The following is a 22844-nucleotide window of genomic DNA, read 5'->3' on the forward strand; positions in this document are numbered from 1 at the left end:
GGACAAAGTTAAAGAAAAGGAAGAAAGAAATAGAAAAAATCTTTCCAAGTATTCTTTAAAGGATTAAAGGCAATATGCTGCATTTGCCAGTTAATATGCTGCATTTGCCAGTCAATATGTGTAGATGAACTTGTATAACATTATGAGTTCCAGTGGGTGCTTAATGATGGAATGGTCATGAATAAAGGTCTCCATCTGGGAGGTCCATGTCCAGCGCTAACAAGACATTTCAGTTCAACAGTGTGTGCCCTTGTTATTGTGTAAACACCACACCACGGGTTCCTGTCAATGACCCATAAAGTCACTTACACAATATAAATCTCCCCTCCGCAAAACTCTGTGTTTCCCTCATAATAGCAATTACAGTGAAATAAATGTGAGTGAGAGACTGCAGAGCCGTGCAGGAATGCGGATGAATGGGTACCAGTGAGTACCAGTGTTTTCATAGCACCGTGGGTGCATATTTTCCTGATTTTCACCCTGAATTTCCCACCGACATGCCACAGAGCAGGTTGGTCCCAGAGGCGATGTTGTTCCGGGCCGTGTCAGGTGTCCACTGGGGAGCTGTAAGCTGCAAAGCAACAGGCGTCAGCTGCCTCATTTACTGCCACTAATTTACTGGAAATAGGTTGTGCTGGAGCACAGGAGGTTTGGTATGTTTACTTTGCACGTGTGTGAAAATATAATGGCCGAGAACTATGCGGCTGACCGATAAACCAATGATTGGTCAATGTCCATTTATTATGAACAGTCGTGTTATGTGTTTTTAAGTTCCTCTGGGGTTTAGTTTGGTTTAATTGCAATGAAGGCTGTACCTATTACTGGATAATGGTTTCGTAGCTGCTGGTATTTAGAAAAATATATATAAACCCTAAATTCTTATACTCTTTTCTGTGTCGAAAAGGTAATCACATATGTAAAACAAGTCATCATGATATTCCTGCAAAACAGACCTGATTAGTCCACCGTGACTTAAGTCCACCACAGACTCGCACCCGCTTGAGCCCCGCTATTGCTTGCTGTGCAGCTGTGATGTGTGAGTATGTGTATGGGTGACCACCCATGGTCTGCACTGGCCAAGGATTAGGGAGAGCTCAAGCTAACCAAAACCTTTTTCTCCCCACCACTCAACACAAATGGCCAAATTGATGCAGATGGCTCGAATAAGCTGTTGGTTCCAGAACTAGAAGTAAGTGTGTATTAGTGCGGGTGAGGGAAATTGTGTGTGTGTTGGTGGGAGCACATGAACACACTTGTACAGAGTTCTTTGAGATGTTATCTGGAACTCATTGCTTTTTTTTTTTTTTGCATGATGTGCTTTTGTTGCCCTACACTTAAGGAGGAATTCATTCCCCATGCTGTGGCAAGGCTCACTTACACATGTGGGGAGACATGGGAAACAATTTAATTTTACACCTCTTTTCAAAAAACAAAAAAAAAAATCCTGCCCCCACCTGTTTTCCTCCACTCATACTTTTGCCGTCCATGTTACATTACCACGTTTTGATAGCTTCCATATGTCAAGAGTTTTAGAGAGTCAACAGGAAGTGATGCAATAACTTTGTAATCGAATGACCAAATGAAATGTGACTGTCCAGATGTTGGTTCAAACTGATAATTACTTGTTGCAGAAAGGTTTAGTGACTCAACTCTGAGGATCTGGCTTGGCAACATGGAGGTTGGAACAAACATGGATACCAAAAACAATGCACTTTATAGACCGAAGAATGTGGCTGACTAACTTCCTGAGAACCACCTTGACCTTGAGCAATGTACTGAATCTCCAGCTGCTCATTTGCTACTTCTGTCTGATGCCCAATCACTCCAACTTGTTTCTTAACCATTTAAAATGATCGAGCAATATTTTTTAGTATATGCATGCACTAAGGAAATGAAGAGAATAAAGGAAATTTGCTCTATTTGTTATTTTTGTTCAAGAGCTTATGGGTCCCCGGAAAACAACTCAATTTGACCCAATTATTAGCCCTTTGGGGTACATTAACGCACGTTATACTCTGAGGAGCAGAAAATGAAATCTGACTGCACTTCACTCTTTTACAGTGTAGTAGGAACTGTTCGCATTACATGCACAATGACTCACAGGTACAAAGCTTTGGTCCAGAGTCATGACTTACAGTATGTACACAACTTTGTTTGCAAGAGTAATTTCAAGCAACAGGCTTCTGTTAGAGGCAATCTCTAATTGGGATTTAGTTCTAGGCCCTGGGGGTATATCCTTGGAAACACCCTTGGAATTCATCCCCAGTGAGGCAATAAATTGAGTACTCTCAGATAGAAAGAAAAAGGAACATTCGCTACAGAGTTTCTCCATCAGTGAGACAGATGACACTATGTACAGTATATGAAACATATCCACTTGATTTCTATATAATTTTATTCAGGTTGTATCAAGATTGTATCATTTTGGTGAAAGAACGTGACTGACTAAAGCCTTGTTTCCACCATGTGCTTCAGTAGTGGCTCTGCATTTATTTTTCCCATTTAAAATGTTCCTATGTCCTCTTTATTTTTGTGAAGTGTTAGTTTTATTAAATTCCATTTTAATTTCTAAGAGCTGACTAGGAGCCAACTGGCAAGACAAGTTTTTACCTGTTCGGATGTTTTATTAATTGGGAACAGATAGTGTAATAAATAATAAAAGAAACACACCTAAATACATGGGCGGATGTAAAACAAGACATCCACTTCCCATCCTCAAATCTAACCACTCAAAATGTAAAGACCCTTCAATTTGCCATATAATAAACAAAATTATTTTTCTCATATTGGTCATCAATTCAATTGCTGATGAAACAACATACTTGTCTGCCAAAGTTAGGTACAGAGCAAAGTTACACAAATGAGATTCAAGTAATTGATGATGAGAGAGGAATACAGACAATAAAATGGGGTAAAATAAAATGAATCAAGTGCAATGCAAAAATATTTTCATCCAAGTGTCTTAATGCCCGCTTGGTTATTGGCGCTACACTGGAGCTTTAATGTTACACACTAGAAAATGTCGTAAACGTGAACGCTTTGGAAGAAAAGCACAATTGAAAACATTTCTCAAAATGCACAAACAAACTCTTCGTCACATGACAGTATTCATTTTAAGAAACCAAATACGTCACCTTTTCCCACTCGCCAGGTGGAATTTGTAGCTGAGTGACCTGGGTTAAAAGAGATAATCCTCATAATCCCAACTGCACTAACAATGCCAGATTGGCCGATTAGCCAGTGGCTTTATTGGGAGAAAACAGAGACAGCTAACAACGCAGAGGGATTATATTTGCCTACTTGGAGGGATGACTGTGGCACCATAGCAGCTCAGTGACTTCGGAGGAAGACGGGACGAGACGAGACATAGCTGGGCCTAAACTTTATTGCATTTACTTGAGTTGTTGTTGTTGTTTTCACTTAAGAATGAAGACTATTCATTGACTGCAGCAATGCATTCAAAATATCTAGGCCAGCGGCTCATTACCTGCAGAGTAACCTACACTGTCTGCAAACAGGAATGTATAAACTTTGTCCTATTTTTCAAATGTATTTTTACTGTTATTTATTTATGGGTGTGTGTGTCTGTGTCAATCTAATGAATCAAGAAACTAGTCGTGCTTTGAAATAAGACAAATTCATATCATTGCCACACTTGTCTCTCAAAAAACATAAACCCCATATGAAATTTCCCATTTGATATAAATGAAAATGCTACTAATCCATTCCAATCCATTTCCACCAAAGAGAAACACAATACAGACATCAATATTGACGGTGCATCCTCAAAATGTGAAGTGGGCATTTAAAGACGCCCGGGGATTAATTAAAAAAAATAAAATAAAAAAATAATGTATTAAATGAATTGTGCCAGTGATAACATCTGACCTGATGCCTTTCATCATCAGATCACATCATCAACAAGGAGAATCTGTGTACACAGTACTGCCGTCTTACGTGTCAAGAGATGGTGAACTGGTGCTGTTTAGGCGACCTAAGCATTCATAGAGAAATGAATTAGTGCACTGTGGCTAATCGAGACCGCTTTACAAGGAAGGTCTTGTGGTGACACATGCATAGTTGTGTGTCTAAACCAAGCTCAGTTCTCAGAAACCAGAGAAATACCATGCTCAGGGCTGATGATTCCCCTCATGAGTAGGCAACCGCGAGGTATAATTCATGCCATGAATACTGACCCAATCAATGGATGTCGTGATCCATGGCAAAGTCATTACTTGTTGAAAACATGTGGAGCACAGGCTAAAATGAACGCTATGTATGAGAAGTTGAGGCAGATGCAAGCCGACTTTTGACAATTAGAGTGTGTTGGAGAGTCCCAAAGGTCCCAGTGGCACACCAAAACTAGAATGTGTGTGCATGTGAGTATGCACATCTGTTTGTTTGTCAAGTCTAGGATTTATTGCACTTCAATATCTGTAGGCTACTGGGGGGCGTCCAAAGGCCTGCCTTTTATATCCATCTATGACATTTACTGTCAACATATCCATCTTCGTGTAAATATTCCTTTTATTCTTTATGGTGAGTAAATGTGAGTCAAATGTGAAAACAACATGGGCTTTGATTCACTGACTCACTGCAAGCCAACACTACCAATTTGTAGTTGCTAACAACAGAACACCAGTGTTGTCATTCCATCGACTGATTCATTGTAAAAACATGTGGTCAATATAGCATACTTTGTACTTGGGATGTGATTTAATCAGTTTGCCATAAAACACACACTGTGTAGCCAGTAAACACATTCTGATACTCTCAAAGATGCTGAAAGAGTTTCAGCATAATTAACTGCAAACATTTTTGGCATGTGGTTTTGTTTATTTGGGAGAAATTAAAAATGCTCCTGACTTTGTAGCTACAACTTGAAATAGGAGCCAACATGGGAGCTGTATTCAAAAGCCTTTCCATTTTGTTGACACTCTTAAAGGTATCGTTTCAAAATTATGTTTATTACTGAGGTTGTATTATTACAACATGGGTGAAATTGTCAATTTATCAACTTGATTACACCTAATAAAGAAACATTTGACTTTTAATCAACCGTGTATACACAGTATGTCTTCTTCCTGTTCCTGAAGTACTCAAGTTTTGAAATAAACGGAAAAACATGATTTCCTTAAGGGAGTTGAGAAGTTCAATTTCCATATCCTGTATCGCATGCTACCCTTTAAAAAAAAAAAAAAAAAAAAAAAAAAAATCTTTCGGTCTGTATTTGTGTCCTTATTACAGCTCTGCCGAGCTGAGTGAGGAGTGACCTTGGGGACAATGACACCATACAAAGTGGCTGTGGTGGCCAGAGTAACCACTGGAATTGAATTCCAGACTAAGCAGTGGTTGGATTTGTAGCTCCTTAAAACACAGTAAATGCAGACATGACCATCTCATCGCTTTGCATTAGTTGTTGACGGACAACAAGCATGAGGCATAGTGGATTCGTACATGTGGATAGAGGAAAGGTAGCAAAGTTGAGCCTTTCACAGGACCTTGAGGAGGTGTGGTCGGCATAAAGGATGTTTGGGGACTGAGAGGCAACCAAACCGGAACATAGAGGAAGGACAGAGCAGAGATCTGCTTGCGACCTTAGCACGCAAACCACAGCTCTTCTATTGTCCACTAACTACATACAGATAAAGAGCCATCCACATGCATAACTTAGTGACAAGAAGGAAAGTACTCATCAAACTGAAATAAAAATATCTCCAACAAATCGTCCTGCCAAAAGACATAAAAGTCCGGAACGGAAACTTGGGAGAGTCAGATTTCACTGTGAAAGTCCGACAACCCCACCAACAAAAGATGACAAAAGCCATATTTGGAATGGCATTGTCTTATGCCTGCTACAGAAAAAGTGAGTGAATGCGCACTGTGCTGAAAGTGAAATACTGCAAAACTGTACAGTTTTTGTAAGATCCGCATACAGTGCTGTATTTTTTTTTTTAGGGAGCCACAAGAACATGGCTCAATTGTTAAGGAAAGGAAACGGGACTTGTAAGGGAGTGAGTAAAGATATGTTTGTTTTCTATCCACAAATACACACGCATATACAGATAGTCTCAAAAAGGTGTTCGAATGGAACGGCCACTGTATTGCAATCCACTGTTTGAAGAAGATTTTAAGAAAAGAAACGCACAGCCCCGAGCAAAAAGGAGTGTTACTGAAGTACACTTTATTTTTAGAGCATGAATCAATAGGATTTTCTGTAACGCAACCAAAATAGACAAGATTAAGTATTTGTAACTTCTAGCATCAAGGGGTAGAGAGTATAATTTATGATTTCATATAATACTAGGTCTCAGTATTACTGTAGTCTTAGATTTTTCTGTATTTTTTATGGAAGTTAACGAGTATACTTAAAGCTTTCCTGTAAGAATGAGTTTAATTCTCCATATTACGGTACTTAATCTAAGACATTTTGTATAATTTTCAGTACAAGACAAGCATACTTCTCTGAAATTTATAAAATATAGGACTTCTAAAGTAAACTTAAAATATACTACCACCGTTTTAGTATCCATCCATCCATCAATCCATCCATCCATCCATCCATCCATCCATCCATCCATCCATCCATCCATCCATCCATCCATTGATGGGTGGAAAGTAAACATAAAGTATACTGCCACCATTTTAGTGTTTATTTTCTCTGTAACGCTTCAACAACTTTCTTCCACACGCAGTAAGACCAGTGGCGGACGGTTGGCCACTCTCGAGAACGTTTTGCCAAACGCTGTACCACGGCACTCGCTGTGTGGCGGCTTTTAGAGACAGATCCATGCGAAGGGTCAAAAGTTTCCCTGCTATGGAATGTTTGGATGAGGTTTGGTCTAGACTAGTCCCTGTCACAACATCTATTAGAGTGCTGCTTTAAACACCTCTTTGCTGAATTTGACAGCCAGTGTGTGCCTTGTTTTGTGGCACATCTCTTTAAGGGATGCCGTGTATGTCTTGCTGGTGAAAAAGCTCAGCACTCAAGGTTACTGATATGTTGTTTCCGACTGTAACATTCAGAGGAAGGTGGTCAGGGGTCAGTAAGCCTCCACCCTCCTCTGTGGTTTGGCATATCCTCTCCAGCCACTTACCCCTAAAAATAGAGGCACAAAACAAATGGCTCTACACCGCACATAACTTAAATAAGTCAGTGCAGATTACAGTACATGTATGAAGCCAGTCATGATTGCTGATAATAAAAATGAAAGCCAATTACACTAATTTTTCACGCTCCATACACAAGGAAAGTGATGCTTTGAATTTTTCAAAATGATCAATTTTCTGTTCTTACTATCTGCTCTATTACAGCAGTGCTTCTCAAATAGTTGGGCAGAGCCCCGGGGGTGTGGGGGGGTGGTGTGTGTGTGTGTGTGTGGGGGGGGGGTGATGCAGATGACCCCAGGAAAAGGCTTTGTGTTTGTGTTTGACATAGTTGCAATAAAATAAGAACTAACCTTTTTTTTAATGCTTCAGGCACTTACGTTTTTTTTTTTCAGCTTTAGACTAAGCTGTATAAACACTGGAAAAATAATCAACAGTTATTGAAAGTTAATTTATCGCTTTTTTTCTTTTGTAATGTTAAAAAGGATACAGGTTTAGGTATACTTATACCATTTTAATGGATAATCTTATTTATAGTCAGCACGTCAAGTGTGTGTGTGTGTGTGTGTGTGTGTGGGGGGGGGGGGGGGTTCTCTTTCCTTTTGGGGGCTTGGCGTAATATAATTGAGAAGCACTGCATTACAGTCACTAGTATCCTAAACAAAAGGCTGCTGAGGAGGGGGGGAAGTGTGTGTCAGATATTTTAAGACCGCTGACAAAAAATGCATATGGTGGAAATGAAGCTCATTAGAGTATGAAAAAATACATATAAAACCCCTCTGTTGGGAGACACAAATGTGAGCCAAACAACACTCTGCGACACCTGCTGCACTCACTAAGTAAATAAAAGAAACTTGCCAAGAAAAACACTCAGGTCAAAGAATAGCAGTTGCACACTGAGAGTAAAACACCTGCTGTGACACAACATCCGCTCAAGATTGGCCACAAATTCAACATAAGAATAAGAGCCACCTGCTTAAGGCTAACAATAGGCAGACTGGCAAGGAACTGATAATCTGTTTTCAACCCACAGCAAGTGATAGAGAGCTTTCTGAGTGAATCATCAAAAACAGCCACAGCCACATACCACCAACTCCACACTTATCATAGTTACATAAAAGACAGGGTGGCAAAAGTATGTACTAGGTACAATCACACCCAAGTGTTATCAGACTGTGCCAGTGGGTGTTAGGGGGACAGCAATAGCACAAACACACGTTATCCCTGCACGGGATGGAAGGAATGCTAATACAAATTCACCCAGGCACCAATGACCAAACCATAAATCATCACACAGATTTTTTTTTCTTTCTACAAAATCTGGCATAAGACTTTGGAAAATATGTCTCATGTGCCAACATGAACTGAAGTTCAAGTGCTGTTTGTCTCAACACAGTTCTGTGAAGGTCGGTTTGTTTAAATTGCTGCAAGGGCCTATAACTTGGCTTATATAGTATATACCTATAGTGTCACTACCTGGTGTGTATAAATATTTTCTCACCTTTTGTAAAATACATGGAGCGTACTGTATATGGAGTTAAACTACAGACATGCATGAATACATTCTTACATGTCATGATTTTGAAAGTGGCATGATGACAGTGGTGGATATAAATGATTTAATGATGACAGTAATTTTAGCTACAAATATGTTTCAACAAATTAATACATAAGTAAAGTTAGATTTTAGTTGGGCTTTTTTTTTACGTCTATTCATCCAGTCTTTGAATAAGTTAATCAAATAGGAACAAGGATAAGATGGATTCATAAGAATAAAAGCTAGTTAATTAATAAGGCATCTAAAAATTAATAAAAATGTTCATCTAAATGTGTGGTTATGTCTAACATCAGAAATGCGTATATTGATAATGCTGGTGTTGATTGCTTGCAAAAAAATTTTCATGTATATAATCCTTTACAGCGCTCACATCGTAATGTTATAATATTATTCCTTCAGTTTTAAATGTTTTTCCTAAATGTCTTTCTCATAATTTAAAACATCCTCATTTGATGTATTTCTTTGTTTCCCAAAAGACTCCTTTGAATTTTTTTTTTTTTTTTAATTGAGTAACAAAGCGTTTTAATCTGGTATAATTAACGCAGTTGGTGACCTTAATTCTTCATCACATCTCCCCTTTGGTCATGCTACGGTTGTGATTTTTACTAACTTTCTAAAAAGAGTAAGGGGCGTTCACAACATGCCGTCTGTATTCGGTAATTTGGTTAAATCATCTTAAAAAAAACAAAAAGGTTTTTCATACAGTCATCATAACAAACTAAATTGTAATGCTAAAGAAATGTTTATGGAAGCTTATCGAAATTTGCCTTGAGAATACCTTGCTTTAAGAAAAAAGGCCATGGGAAATGCTCTCCACATAAACAGAACATCATGGGTCATGCATATGTTGTTTCTAAAATTAGCCTACAGCTTTCTTAAACTTGTGATGTACAATGTGTGCATGGAATCAGGGCAGATAATGCCGGAATTTGATAAGGAATTGTTTTGGTCAACGGAAACATTAGGGAAGCTTTCAAAGCAAAATTAATAAAATTGACAGACATTTTTTAAAATGATTCGTTCTGTGTTCACTTCTTATTAGCAGATAGAGAGGAAGGCTGACAATGTCATTAAGTGAGCAAGTGAAAGAGTTTGGAGAGTGGGGTGAGGGGTGGGGGGTGTTTCAGATGAAGCGCTTCACCCATGACTCGCTTTCCTGGTGTCTAAACTCATGAACACCCCTTGACCCTTTTTGTTGGGGCGAATGGGTCCAGCTCTCTGGAAGCGGCTAATTATAGAGTTTTAACGTCTGCTTGGGTAAGCTTTAACTGTTGGCAGATTCCCACAATGGAATCTTTACTCCAAGTAAGTGTATGAACACAAATTGTCTGTTTGCTCTTTTTGCTCAAAGCCATCACAAAATTAACTTGTTTCCCCTAAATGCTACTCAGTGGTATGCAAGGCAATACAAGAAGCAAAAAACAATATGAGATGAGCAAAAATATCCTGCAATGAGACATTAATATTTCTTTAAGATTTTCAATAACAGACTGTATTAATTTATGTTAACACCTTTGTCATAGTGAGGTTTTTTTTTTTTTTTTGAATGTCTGATATGGAATGTCTGACTTACCCCACTCTTTGGTTTGGCTCCAAGGGCTTTATGCACAGGGATGACTGTAGTTGGGACAGCTTGGCCGTGAGAATACTGCATGTGTGATGCCACAGGTACAGATCCCAAATCAAAGTCCTGCATCAATAAAGTGTAACGATGATTGTGTTTTCCCTTGCATGCTTTCAAAATTATATTGTTTACACATTATAATCAGCAACATATTACTGTCACTGGATACCAGTTATTCTCGCAATGACTCCAGACCACCATTAGGTACTTTAAGATTGGTTATGGTTAAATGAAAGTTTTAAAAAAACAACCGGATCTTAAAGATTAAATGCAAATGAATGCAGCATTATACCAGTTGTCGTCGCCGAGGTAGGGTGGGGGTACTGCCAATGGAAGAGTTGGCACTCAAAGCATTTTCAATTTCCTGGTCCAACTGGTCCAGTTTCATCATTAGCAGCACCATCGAGTCTAGACGAGCATGGTCTCGCTGAAAGTACATTATTTCAAAGAGAATTAAGGAACAAAGCAAAGAAATGCATTGATATAGACATCCATAATCTATCATGACCGTCTTATAAAGTGTGTTTGCTTTGTACCTTTAAAGCATAAAGGAATAAACGATCCGAGAATAAAGGTCATATTAAATGATGAAATTCAGCTATTATTTTTGAGTCATGCTGAGAACTGACATAGTCTGAAACACATTTCATACAAATAAACAAAAGGAAAGTGAGGTGTGTTCCCAAATTGAGATTAGATATTGTAGAAGAACATATACCACGGTAATTATAAGCAATTTTGATTTCATGGTTTCTTTGTCAGTAAGAGCTAGAGCTGGTTTGATTCTTTGGCCGTTGTACTTAAGCCATAATAAGTGTTTGCTCAATAACAAACTGTCATTGCAAGGTGATGACAACTGTCTGCTGTTGTGTTGCGCCTAATAAACCTGCAGTTCATCGCGCCAAATCATCAGTGATTAACAGCCTCACAGTGACCTCAGGTGGTGTTCCTATAGTAAGGCAAGCCTTACTTCACAACAATGTCATCTAATCTTTGAAACTCTTGTATAAAAAGCAGATTCTGAGAGTCTAAGACCCTATCTGCAAACAAAACCAACAATTAAATGACCTCACAAGGCTGGCTCATTTGCAACAAATAAATCTTGTTCCAATCGGCCTTAACAGAAGTCGTTCAAATACATTATGAGGGTGAGCTCATACCACATGGGACACGTGCATTGCATGTTGCTGCAAAGATACAAAGATATGTGTGAATGTGTGCCCTATCACCATCTGCTTCTAAAGAAGATACATCCACAGAAAATCTGATTCTATTATGTAGAAAAGAACGTCCAAATAATAAAAGTGTCCAAATGTGGTTGGAGTCTAGTACTTAATGATGGGTGCGGGCGAAACACAGCTAGGTGTGATTATATTATTGTTTATATTTATTTTATTCATATTCTTACTATTATCATCTATTTTATATCTCACTATTAATTCATTTTCTCAGATCTAAATCAGAAAAGTATTGTGATTTTTTTTTTTTTGGTGGGAACAGGACCCATACCTGATTATTTAGCGAAAAACTCAGGGAGTTGTTGTCTATGTGCTCAGGACAAAGACCTGTCTTACCGAAATGTATTGCTTTGGTGCTATCTTAGTGTCAAGGAACATTGTTGGAGAGCAGGGGCTTTGTTTACACAGGCCCTGTCTATTAGAAGAGAAGGTGACTTTGCCATGATTGCATGACATTGGTTTTCAACAGTTGAATTACCACACGGGGACCTGCATTTCCCTGTTGTCGCTACAGTAAGATGCAATCTACTGACAAAGAAACATGACAAGGAAAATGAACTCATTAAAAAAAAAAAACTTTAAAAACATACACATTATATTGTAACTATACATGTTCAGGCTCAAGGTTAGAAATGCAATTCAGCGCACTTTTTTAGGGGACTAATGAAGAACATAAAAACTGCAAATACAAAATGTATTCTTAACTTTAACTTGTCAAACTACCAAATGTCGTATGTCACAATCATTGTAACCTAAAGAAGTCCTGCAAATTTCTGCTACCTGTCCATGAGCCACCCAAAATGGCTCTGCGACCCACTTTTGAATCTCAACATACAAGTTAAGAATCACTTATCTATTGGCAATTTTGAAACTTTTGCAGTGGGATTAACTATAAAAATTTTGCTGGGCTACCTGTCCGTGAGCCACCCAAAATGACTTTGCGACCCACTTTTGGATCTCGACCTACTAGTTAAGAATCACTTATCGATTGGCAATTTTGAAACTTTTGTAATGCGATTAATTATGGAATTTTTACTAGTCGTGACTGGGCTCAGTCTCTACCTTCAGTGAGCACCAGGGTAACACTTTCCAGAAGCACTCCATTTCAAATACTCCAAAGTTCATACAATTTGGATTTTTTTCCCCCATTGAAATACAAACAAATTTGAGGTCAATCAGCATTTGAGGATAGATGGTGTTCACACTACATTTAGGCTGCATCGTCTTGAAACTACTTTTGAACACAAACAGCATTGTAGGTCATGTGTGTCTCGGCAAAACCATTCACATTTGTGCTTTGGTTGACATTCCGGGATGATAGCGGCACACATTGCCATGTTCTGCCACTTTAGCAGAGTAATACAATGAAACACTGTCATGGTAAGACAATGACATCTTCACGAGGCATCGCTCAATGAACAAACGCATCTGGTTGGAGACAGCAACAGCAGTAACCACAAAACAGCAGATTGAAAAACAAGTGTAGAGCAAGGTCTGTTTCATTTTTATAGAGAGTTCTGGTGGTTTGGGTGATCCTTTTCTCTCATCCCATAACATTGCTCTCCACTTCCTGTTTTGCTTTGGGTTTTTTATGCGAGACAGTTCCCACACTAAACTGCTGGATATTTCTATGCCTATGACTTTTTTCTAACTTTACATATGGTAATTTTGGTTCCTTTAATTTTAGATTGCATTGTTTGAAAAGACGTTTACAAAATCCAGAGCTATAGACGATGATACATCAATGTGAAGTATGCATGCGCTAGTATGTAGGCTACAGCAGTGCACTCATATGAAGATGAGAGCTATCTTGTGAAATGGGAGCAGAAATCGAGGCAGACAGAAAAGAGAGAAAAAAGCTCTTTTATAGCCAAGTCGTCTGCTGCCAAATAGACAACTGTTGAGCCAGATTGGCCCTGAGGTCAGGATAAGGCCTTGTTGCTAAAACAAATAAACACAGTAACAAAGACCAATATCTAGTTAATCTTAAGTCATTATGCACACCAGATGGGTTTCATTTTACTAATTCGATCCACAACAACATGGGCCTTGTGGGACGTCATCATGAATTGAACATCTTGTGCTGGATTGTACATCATCATCTATCACAAGAGTCATTGGTTTAATCCCTTTTGTATTTTAAATTGTTTGATTCACAATTGAGACTAAATAAGCAATGCGTTTATACAACTAATCACTGGTAAAATAAATTAATTAATTAATCATTGTGGTAAAAATTACCATATGGTAAAACAATTGCCTCTGCCTATGACTTGCCTCACATTTTTGTGGTTACGCACTTCTTTAGGAATCCCACAAGCCAATATTTAAAAGGTGCAATATAGGAATGTTATAGCTGTAGCACTAATTTAGACTGGCCTCACCAAAACCTAACTGTGATCTCGGCTTCCTGGAGGCTGAAGGACTGACGTCAACCCTGCCGGTATGTAAGAGGAAAGCCAGAGATTCTAGGTGGAAACCAATTTTTAATGGACTGAAATGTCTAAATTAATCAGGCACACAATATTTTAAGAATAGATACCATAACCATCATGGCGGGGGCTACATTGACTCTTCACATGGGTCACTCACGGTGCATCATAGCCTATTGCAGATTTGTGACACAAGGCAAACAAAACTGCAGCTGTCAGTATGACTACATTACTTCACTGAAAACATATAATAAAAGCATAATGACACAATGTAAAAAAATTATATGAACAATGGGCATAAAAAAAAACTGAAGTTGGCCAGCCACCAACCTTATATAGTCAAACTCAGGCTATATATATATATATATATATATATATATATATATATATATATATATATATATATATATATATATATATATATATTGTAATATAGATACAATTACTAATAAACAAAAAAAAAAACTGAGGTTGGCCAGCCACCAACCTTATATAGTCAAACTCAGGCTATATATATATATATATATATATATATATATATATATATATATATATATATATATATATATATATATATATATATATATATATATATATATATATATATATATTGTAATATAGATACAATTACTAATAAACACTATATTCAAACTGACGATTCCCACCAAAACTCAGTGGGGCATATTTTGTGAAATACCTACTCTAGACAGGAAATTACAAGCAAACAAAGGGACAAACCCATCCAGATTAAAAGATAACCTCTGGGGCATAGGTAATACCTGTGCTTATCTTGTTAAAGAGAAAAACATAAATTTGCAGTCGATAATATTGAAAGGATTTTCATCGCTACCAAATCCTTAGAAAAGTACAAATTACGATTTTCAAGTATTTATTTATTTTTTTACTAAGCAGTGATATCATCATTCTAACCTAAATGTTCAAATAAGGTTAAAAACAAAATGGCAAAATTTGCATTCTTGGGTGTAATGCATTGTTTTTGAAGCCACCATTCCAATACAGCAAACATTTAATATGTTTTAGTTATTTCAGAATGAACCCAATTCTTTCAAAATGGGATAGTTCTTTGGCTTTTTCTTTGTAAAAGCAAGCCTAAATCCATCTCTGGCACTTTACTATGCCCGCTAAGCAGACCGCAGAGTGTAAATAGCCTAGCATACAATTACGCGAGAAACTAAAACCTTTCACCCTGGCAAGATGTTGAGCTTTCAAAACTTTGTGTTCATGGTCTCAAACATATAAGACTTTGTTTAGAAATAAGTTAAGAAAGAAAAACATTTTGCATATCAACATCACTAAGCAGATAGATACAAAGTACATGCACACAGTCACACATTTATTTAAACATGTGGGAGTGAAGTCATTTTTTTCCGAGAACTTTGCCAAAGTGTGGAACACAAATGATTCATAGGCTGTGTGTGTCAGTTAATAAGCAAAAAAAAAAAAAAAAACTTATAAGTGTGGGTGCATTAATAACTAAAGCATTAGGGAAACCAACAACCATCCGAGAATATCTTGATCCTTACCTTTTTCATGCGCACTTTCACCCCCTCCTCCTTCTGAAATCCAGACTTATGCATTCCATCAAAAGTTGGATTGACAGAAGATGTGTCACAAGGAATACCTTCCTCTGTGGCATTGTCCGTCTGTTCCGTATGAGAGTCCACCATTTGAGTGTGGTGTTCACCGGGACCATCTGCCACCTCAGAGCCAGGTGACTCACTGAGTGGACCAGAGGCTCGGTTGCCATAGAGACTCTCCGAGAGCACATTGTTGACCTCTGCCGAGAGTGGTAGCAGGTTTTGGGGGTGTTTTTCACTCGCTGTATATTCATCATCCTTCTGGCAATGTAAAGTTTTGGTGAGATTCTTTGAAGCAGGTGCATGGCTACCACCTGCCTCAACCTGCTTCACCTCTGGGATACTTTCCAATGATAAACTTTCACCAAAGTCTTTGTTTGGCTGACTCGCAATCGTCATAGCCAAGATGGGCTCTGCTTCTTGAATAATGATTTTCTGTGTGCAGTCTGCCTCTGAATTCCTTGATCCTTCTTGCTCACATGACCCCTTACTGTTGACGAAGCAATACTGAACTTTGACATAAATATCAGGTGATGCGATTGATCCCAACTTGATATCTTCAGATTTTTCCCCGCTTTCTTTATGTCTACTTTCCTCCCCCTGAGATGCTCTTGTTTCAGAATCACGCTGCCCCGGCAGCGTCTGGGAGGGCATTTCACAAGAAGGGGTCTGATCCCTTGTGCCGGCAAGATTTTGCTTTCCTTCTTGAGTGTCTCTGGAAAGACACTCATGTCCTGATTTTTCATTGAGAGCTTCTGGGTTATTTAATCCGTCCAGTTTGTCAGAGGAATCTGTGGCCCAGGTTTCAATTGCTCCATTGTCACATTTTCCTTCTGCCGCTGAGGTCACAACTGGCTCCACAGCTTTGTTAGCCAATGACATCACGAAAAAACCATCCTTTTTATTGCGTGAACTGAGCATACCGACATCTAAGGTTATCTGGGTGCCAGCATGGCCAGGGATGGAAATCCGTTCCTCAACATCTGTAAGGTCAATCCGAGGTTTGTGTTGAGCAGCAGAGCACGACTCCAGTGTGGCCTCTGAGATTTCAAGAGGTCCGCTGTAACTATCTGTATGTCCCTCCTTTGTTTGCGAATGATTTGGATCTTTGCCAGGATGTCCAGCAGCAGATTGTGACAGTGGGGGTCCATTGTTTGTCGAAATAGAGATGCATTGTTGCTCATCATGAGAGATATGGGAATTTTCAAAGACATCATCATTATTTGCTATGGTAACTTTGTCTTTACCAGCAACAGTCTCCTGAATGGCGTTGTCTGTGGCACAGAAAATCATGGCAACACTTTTGTCACTCTGTGAAATGCAGTCAAGATGAACTTCGGTTTTCGGGTGGCATCTAACTATCTGTGGCACATCTAGACATTTGTGAAGACTGCAAAACAGTTTCTTCTCAAGTGGAGCGTTAACACTGTCTGTCTGCTTCTCCTGCTCTGAACGGATCTCATCATGTATCCCAGAGCTGGTCACATCCGGCCTCCGAGCCAGCTCAGCTGTGAGCAGTTGGTGGCAGCCCTCTGGCATGGAGGCACACCTTGTCCATCGACCCTGCGTGGAGGCCCCTGAAGCCCTCCAAATCCCCTCACTGTCAACACCATGGCAACAAATCAGGTCCAGATCATCATAGCTGTATTGTAATCCTGAGGGATGAGTCACATGATCCTCCCAACTTCTCTTGCGTATAGCAACTGGCATTATTGGCGGCCAGTGCTATTCCATAGGGATGCTTTTGGCTGAGGATGAAAAAGAAGAAAGCTTGAAATTTCAACCGCTAATAAATTGCTTTCTTCATTTCTGTTTTTTTTTCTCTCTTAAAGATGGTCTAGCGTGCACCCCACCCTCACAATTTTCCCAACCAATATTAGCAGCAGCATGGTGTTAATATTTTATAAATTTGTCATTTGGAACTGCCATTAGCATGCTTATTACATTAATCTCCACTTCCATCTGGCTGTGACACTTGACAGGTTATCAAAAGCCATCCAATGTATAATATAAAACACAGTGTTTTTTTATTTCATTGTTGAATGTCAAAATTGCATGGCCTTAGCAGTTGTATTTATTTTAGCATTTTTTTAACTTGTAACCAGTATTTTAAAAAATCGTAGATTATAAATCACCGTGATTGTCAGTATGACCTCCATCTTCAGCCAAAATGATACACAGTGGACCCCAGGGTTACGGCATCCCCGGCTTACGTTTTTTTCCTACTATGATGTGGAATACTGAGTTTTTCATCACCTCTTTAACATTTATCCCGCTTTACGATTAACATCAACAACTGTCATGACCTGTGGGGTTGGGGATTCTGTTGGTGTCAAATTGCCTCCGCTGCAACGCGTCACTACAATGCTGGTCTGCTATTGGTTGGCACACAGGGTCACAAAGGTGGATGCCTAAAGATTTGATCTTGTGTGAGAGTGCTTTCAATATCGTATTTAATATGTATTTTAGTGCTTAATTCAAACTTGAATTGGTTATCCATGAGACCCAAGATTGCTAGTGATGTTTAAGAGAGAAGTAAGAAGATGATTTATATGGAAACAAAGCTGGAGATAATCAAGAAATACGAAGAAATCTAAGATAGCCTATCCGAGGCTACCCTTACTAGGGAATATGTCCATGACAAGCGTCACTCAAATAAATCCTTCATATAGTTTTTATTTATGATGTTATTTAATTGTATGCTTGTATATTACATATAAATAGCACTTACTTACTATACTATTTTGATACCAATTTTTAATATGTATATATACAATTTTGATGTTTTTACATGGGGTTTTACACACATTAGCTAATTAACATTAGGTTTGGATTGCCCGTCATACGGCGAATTCGCTTTACGATCCCAACCACTGAACGGATTAATCTTGTAAAGCGGGGGTTCACTGTAGTTCGATCAATCCCATGATTTTAAAAGATTGATTTGAATCATACAATTTCAAAACAATGTCATGGGACAAATATTATGTTCCAGATAAAAACTCATATTATTTCATTTCAGTTTTTCATTCGTAATTTTACCTTTTATCTCCGTGAGGTCACGCGGTAAGACACCAACTGTCATCTGCGTCTTGTGCTACAACTCCTTCAAAATGACATTCAGCCAACGAGGCAAGTCACCTGCAGGAACCAAGTGTGCTTCTCCTTTTCCTTCTTCTTCTGTCAAGTGATGACAGAAATTTATGATACAATTATGGAGCCATAAAGTGAACAGTAAAACACTGGTGATAAGCAACAAATTGGCTTCAGATCTGCTCTGAGTGCGCGCCGCCAAAAATAAGTGGAAGTTGCCTTTTCATTCATCCACTGAGTGAAATCAGTTCAATCTTGAGGAAATGTGAATCCATATCCGTCTGAGAAGTTGTTGGCTGTCTTCACTTGAGGTTTCTGACTGCAGTTGGTAGCTTCCCTGAAGAGCGGCCAGTGAGCTGAAGAACACCCCAAAGACAGACAGAAAGCCCAGGAGCTGTGGAAAGTCCAAAGACATCTTCCATCTTGATCACATTAGTGTTTTTGCTGACGCTGAATGCTGAGAGCTGGGTGGTGTAAGAGGGGCTGGGTTTGCCTTCCCCCACTCCTCCCCTAGTCTTCTCCATTCGATCCCTCTCTCATCAGGTCTCCTCCCCGCTGATTTTGACATGGAGTCTGAGTCACATCCTACCAGCCCCAACCCCCAGCTTATAACTTGCAGAACATACTGAATGCATTTATTAACGCCACCTCCTTTCACATATGTTTTGCCACTTTCTCAACGCTCCTCACAATTTTGGAAACTTCTTCGCTCATCTCCTTTTCCCACAAAACTGTCACTTCCTTGCCTGGTGAACCTGTTTGACTTCTTATAGTGCCTTCCTAAGCATACCGGGAAAAAACGGCCTCCCACCAATGGGTTTAATAATACACAGACTGCCCTGAAAGAACCTGAGCACTGAGCCAATAAAAAGATTACTGTCGTGAGAATTCTATCTAAGGCATGCGTTTTCCTAAAATTTGCAGTCTTGTAATGAAACAAGAATAATTTATAAAACAACTTGACTGAAAAAACTGCAATGGAACACAGCTCAACATAAAATATGTGCAAAAACGAAACTATACACACATTATATATATATATATATATATATATATATATATATATATATATATATATAACTATATATATGTATTCAGGCGATTTGAACTAAAACTAGGAACAGGAAACCACAGATAAAACTATAACAAAAATAAAATAAATAAATAAATAAATAAAAAACAATGATTTTGCAATTTGGGTTAGATTATAAAGCAATCCACTTAGTGACAGGGACGTGTCAATGAGGCTTATAGTATTTTTACTTTGTACAAAGCCGGCTAATCATTGAGTGACGCCTTTTCGTCTCTGTTCAGTGAGGCGAAACAGCAGCACAACATTCCCAGCCTGAATCAGCTCTGGAACAGAGCCTGCGATCCTTTCTCTATGATATTGCGTCACCCTAAAACGCATTGATCACATCTATCAAGATTATGCGTTACACCAAAAACAATGGGAACAATCTGAAAAACTGGAATGAAACACCCTCTGACTATGCCTGCAATCTCGGCCTTTTAACCTGTGGGTCATCCAGATGTGCGGCGGATGAGCTTTTTTTCAGGGGTGTCTTGCTGGGAAACAGTCACTCTCAACTCTTAAGGGACACAGATGGTCATACTTAGAGGAAAAGATCCAAGTTCAACAAAAATTCACTGTAGTATGTCACATGATGTGCTCTGCGGCTACGCCAAGTGCAGTGTAACGAAATACAGATCTGGTTGGCCACAGCGGCTTCAGCGTGGATATGGCTGCCGATTGAAGTATACAGGCCGACACGGACCGTGACTCAGGCTATCCACTCATTACTGCCTGTAGACATCTATCTCTAGCTCTATAATTTAAAAAACTAAAGCCTCCCTCCGCCATTCAGACCCCCCTGCGCGGCCACATGGTAAGCCATGCACGTCATAAGCTGATCTATCAGTGACACTTTGTAAACAAGTGCTTAACCAACAACATGTGAGACAACATAAGCAATGGATCATCTTGGTCGTGAGTGAACTACAACAGTGGTGAAGAATAAAGTTAATCAGATCAAGAACAGTGTTTGCTGTTTCATGGATTATGGTAGACTTTGATTCGAATGGGATCATTCCCTTGAGACTGAGGAAACTAGTGGCGGATGTAGTTGTTCTTCTACATACCATAATGCAGATTCTCCATCGCACAGTTCATACGTGGGACGAATTCCTTTTGATGCCTTTACATTGACCAGATCAATTACTGGCACTTCCTGGTACAATTGCTTGTACCTAATACCTGATGTGACCAATACAAGTGAAGAAAGTAAAAAACCTTGCCACACACTTTCTGGAGTTGAATTTTTTGGACACCTTTGCCTAATTCTTTATGGGTGACAAAAACAACAAGCTGAATTATCTTAGTCATTACTACATCGTTATAACATTTTAGGATACACTTCTAAAGAGGACAAAAATAAATAAATGCATTGCAGTTACCTCTGTAACTATGCACATTGGAGGAGTATCATCCACAGTTTTCTGCTGCGGCCCATCTGCACACACATGCCGAGAAGTAAATACACTTGTTCTCGCTTGATGAGATATGGTTTTCACACATTCCTTTGCTATTATTTTGATATGGAAACCTTAACACCAAAAATGAGGTCGGCACAGTAGTGTGCAGTGGGACAACAGGATAAGTCATCTTAAGATGCAGCAACTGACTATGAACAGGTTCAGCGGTATAGAAAATCGCTATTTGGAAAGATGGAGCTTTGCGTTGGCTAACTTTGCAAATTCCACTCATTTTTGGAGGCAACCACATATTTTGGCTCCTGTACCTTATTGTTACACACCCTGATAGTAAATTATTATGCCAGCTTCCAGAGGCCTAGTAAGGGGCAGTGCATGGTGAGTCCCATGTGAACTGGAATCAGCTAATCATAATAGACTGTAAAGTTGTTTTTCTTTAACGAATTTAGTTTTGAGAAAAGCGGTAGTTTGTTTTTGTATTTTTACTTTCCAGACCTTAATTTGATGTGGTTTAAATATTGAAGTGTTACACTCAGACACATTGCAAATATTGTTTTGATGCGATTTTTTTTTTAGCAGCACATGGGAAAGCACCAGTGGTCACAAACTGAGTTAAAAATGACCCATTTGTGATTCACGCCATAAACCCTCACTGTTCAAACCCTTTGGCTTCTTAAGTGGAGCAGTGACGCCCCAAAGGAAACAGCCTCACATTCCTAACCACTTTAGTTTATTATTGGAAAAATACGTCACACTAAATCACTGGCATTGAAAATTGCTTCACACAGGGTCTGCCTATTAAGGGAAAAGTAGGTGACACCAGTCTACTGCAGTCACAAGCGTCCTATAAGAGACATCCATTTAGAATTTCTTCTAGCTGGGCACAAGTGGGCAGTGAAACAGATTTTTTTCCAGATTGTCTTCATATAAACATTTTGCATTGAATGGCCGTATTCACGTTAACTAAGGTGTGAAGAATCTTCTTCTTAATTTTCCAATAATGGACAACAGAGAAAAATGACAGGCAATCGCGAGCTTGCTGTGGCTCAGGGTAAAGGACTGCAGCTTGCAACAAATGAGCCAAAAAAAAAAAAAAAAAATCATTGCAGGCAGAACCCAAGGGGGCCTTGGCCTGTAACCACGGCTTATGGTGCAACTTACCGTGGGAACAGGAAGTACAAGTTATTGAGGGTACTGACCATAACAATCTCCAGGCTAAAATAATCTATTTTTTTTCAGTGTGTGTGGGTGTTTGTTTGTGTATGTGCGTGTGTGTGTGTGTTTGTTGCTTGGTTGAATGCAGTTGTGTCATCTAGGGCAAACTGCTATGACGACAGGGTGACAGGACAGTGGAAAAAAGATGTGCTGAGAAACTACAGTGTTCCCTGTGTAGCATCTGGTTTGCACGGTCCGTACGTCACCAAAAATCTCATGCACATTTCATCTTGTATATACTATTCACAATTGTCTTCCTGACACGTGAATCACACAGCAGAAGCGATTCAACTTGGACTGTGCACAGATGATGTTTGTGTTCACAAAAAGGTCAAAACTGATTCACACAGCAAAACTGCAAACAGGAGTAATGTTCCAAACCAACAAAATCCTTCATCTAAAAAGGCTTGACAAAAAAATAAATCTTGGGCATAATCACAAAGCTGTGAGTGTTTTCTTTGGAAATGTATTTTTTTTTGTCCTATC

At 38.9% G+C, this 22844-nt stretch overlaps 1 protein-coding gene across 1 annotated transcript in view; it reads right to left on the reverse strand.

The window, feature by feature from the left end:
* The window catches only part of dlc1 (DLC1 Rho GTPase activating protein), a 72398-nt gene extending 55116 nt beyond the window's left edge, over positions 1–17282 (reverse strand). Inside the window, exons 1-3 of the mRNA XM_088419208.1 lie at positions 15504–17282; positions 10582–10716; positions 10239–10355 (exon numbers count right to left, since the gene is read on the reverse strand). Coding sequence (XP_088275334.1) covers positions 10239–10355; positions 10582–10716; positions 15504–17267 — 2016 coding nt within the window. The 5' untranslated portion in view covers positions 17268–17282. The remainder of the gene's footprint in view (positions 1–10238; positions 10356–10581; positions 10717–15503) is intronic.
* Between the last annotated feature and the right edge of the window lie 5562 nt (positions 17283–22844).

The sequence above is a fragment of the Hippichthys cyanospilos genome, chromosome 7, assembly GCF_059441005.1.
Source record: "Hippichthys cyanospilos isolate Australia breed blue-spotted pipefish chromosome 7, RoL_Hcya_1.0, whole genome shotgun sequence".
NCBI lineage: Eukaryota > Metazoa > Chordata > Actinopteri > Syngnathiformes > Syngnathidae > Hippichthys > Hippichthys cyanospilos.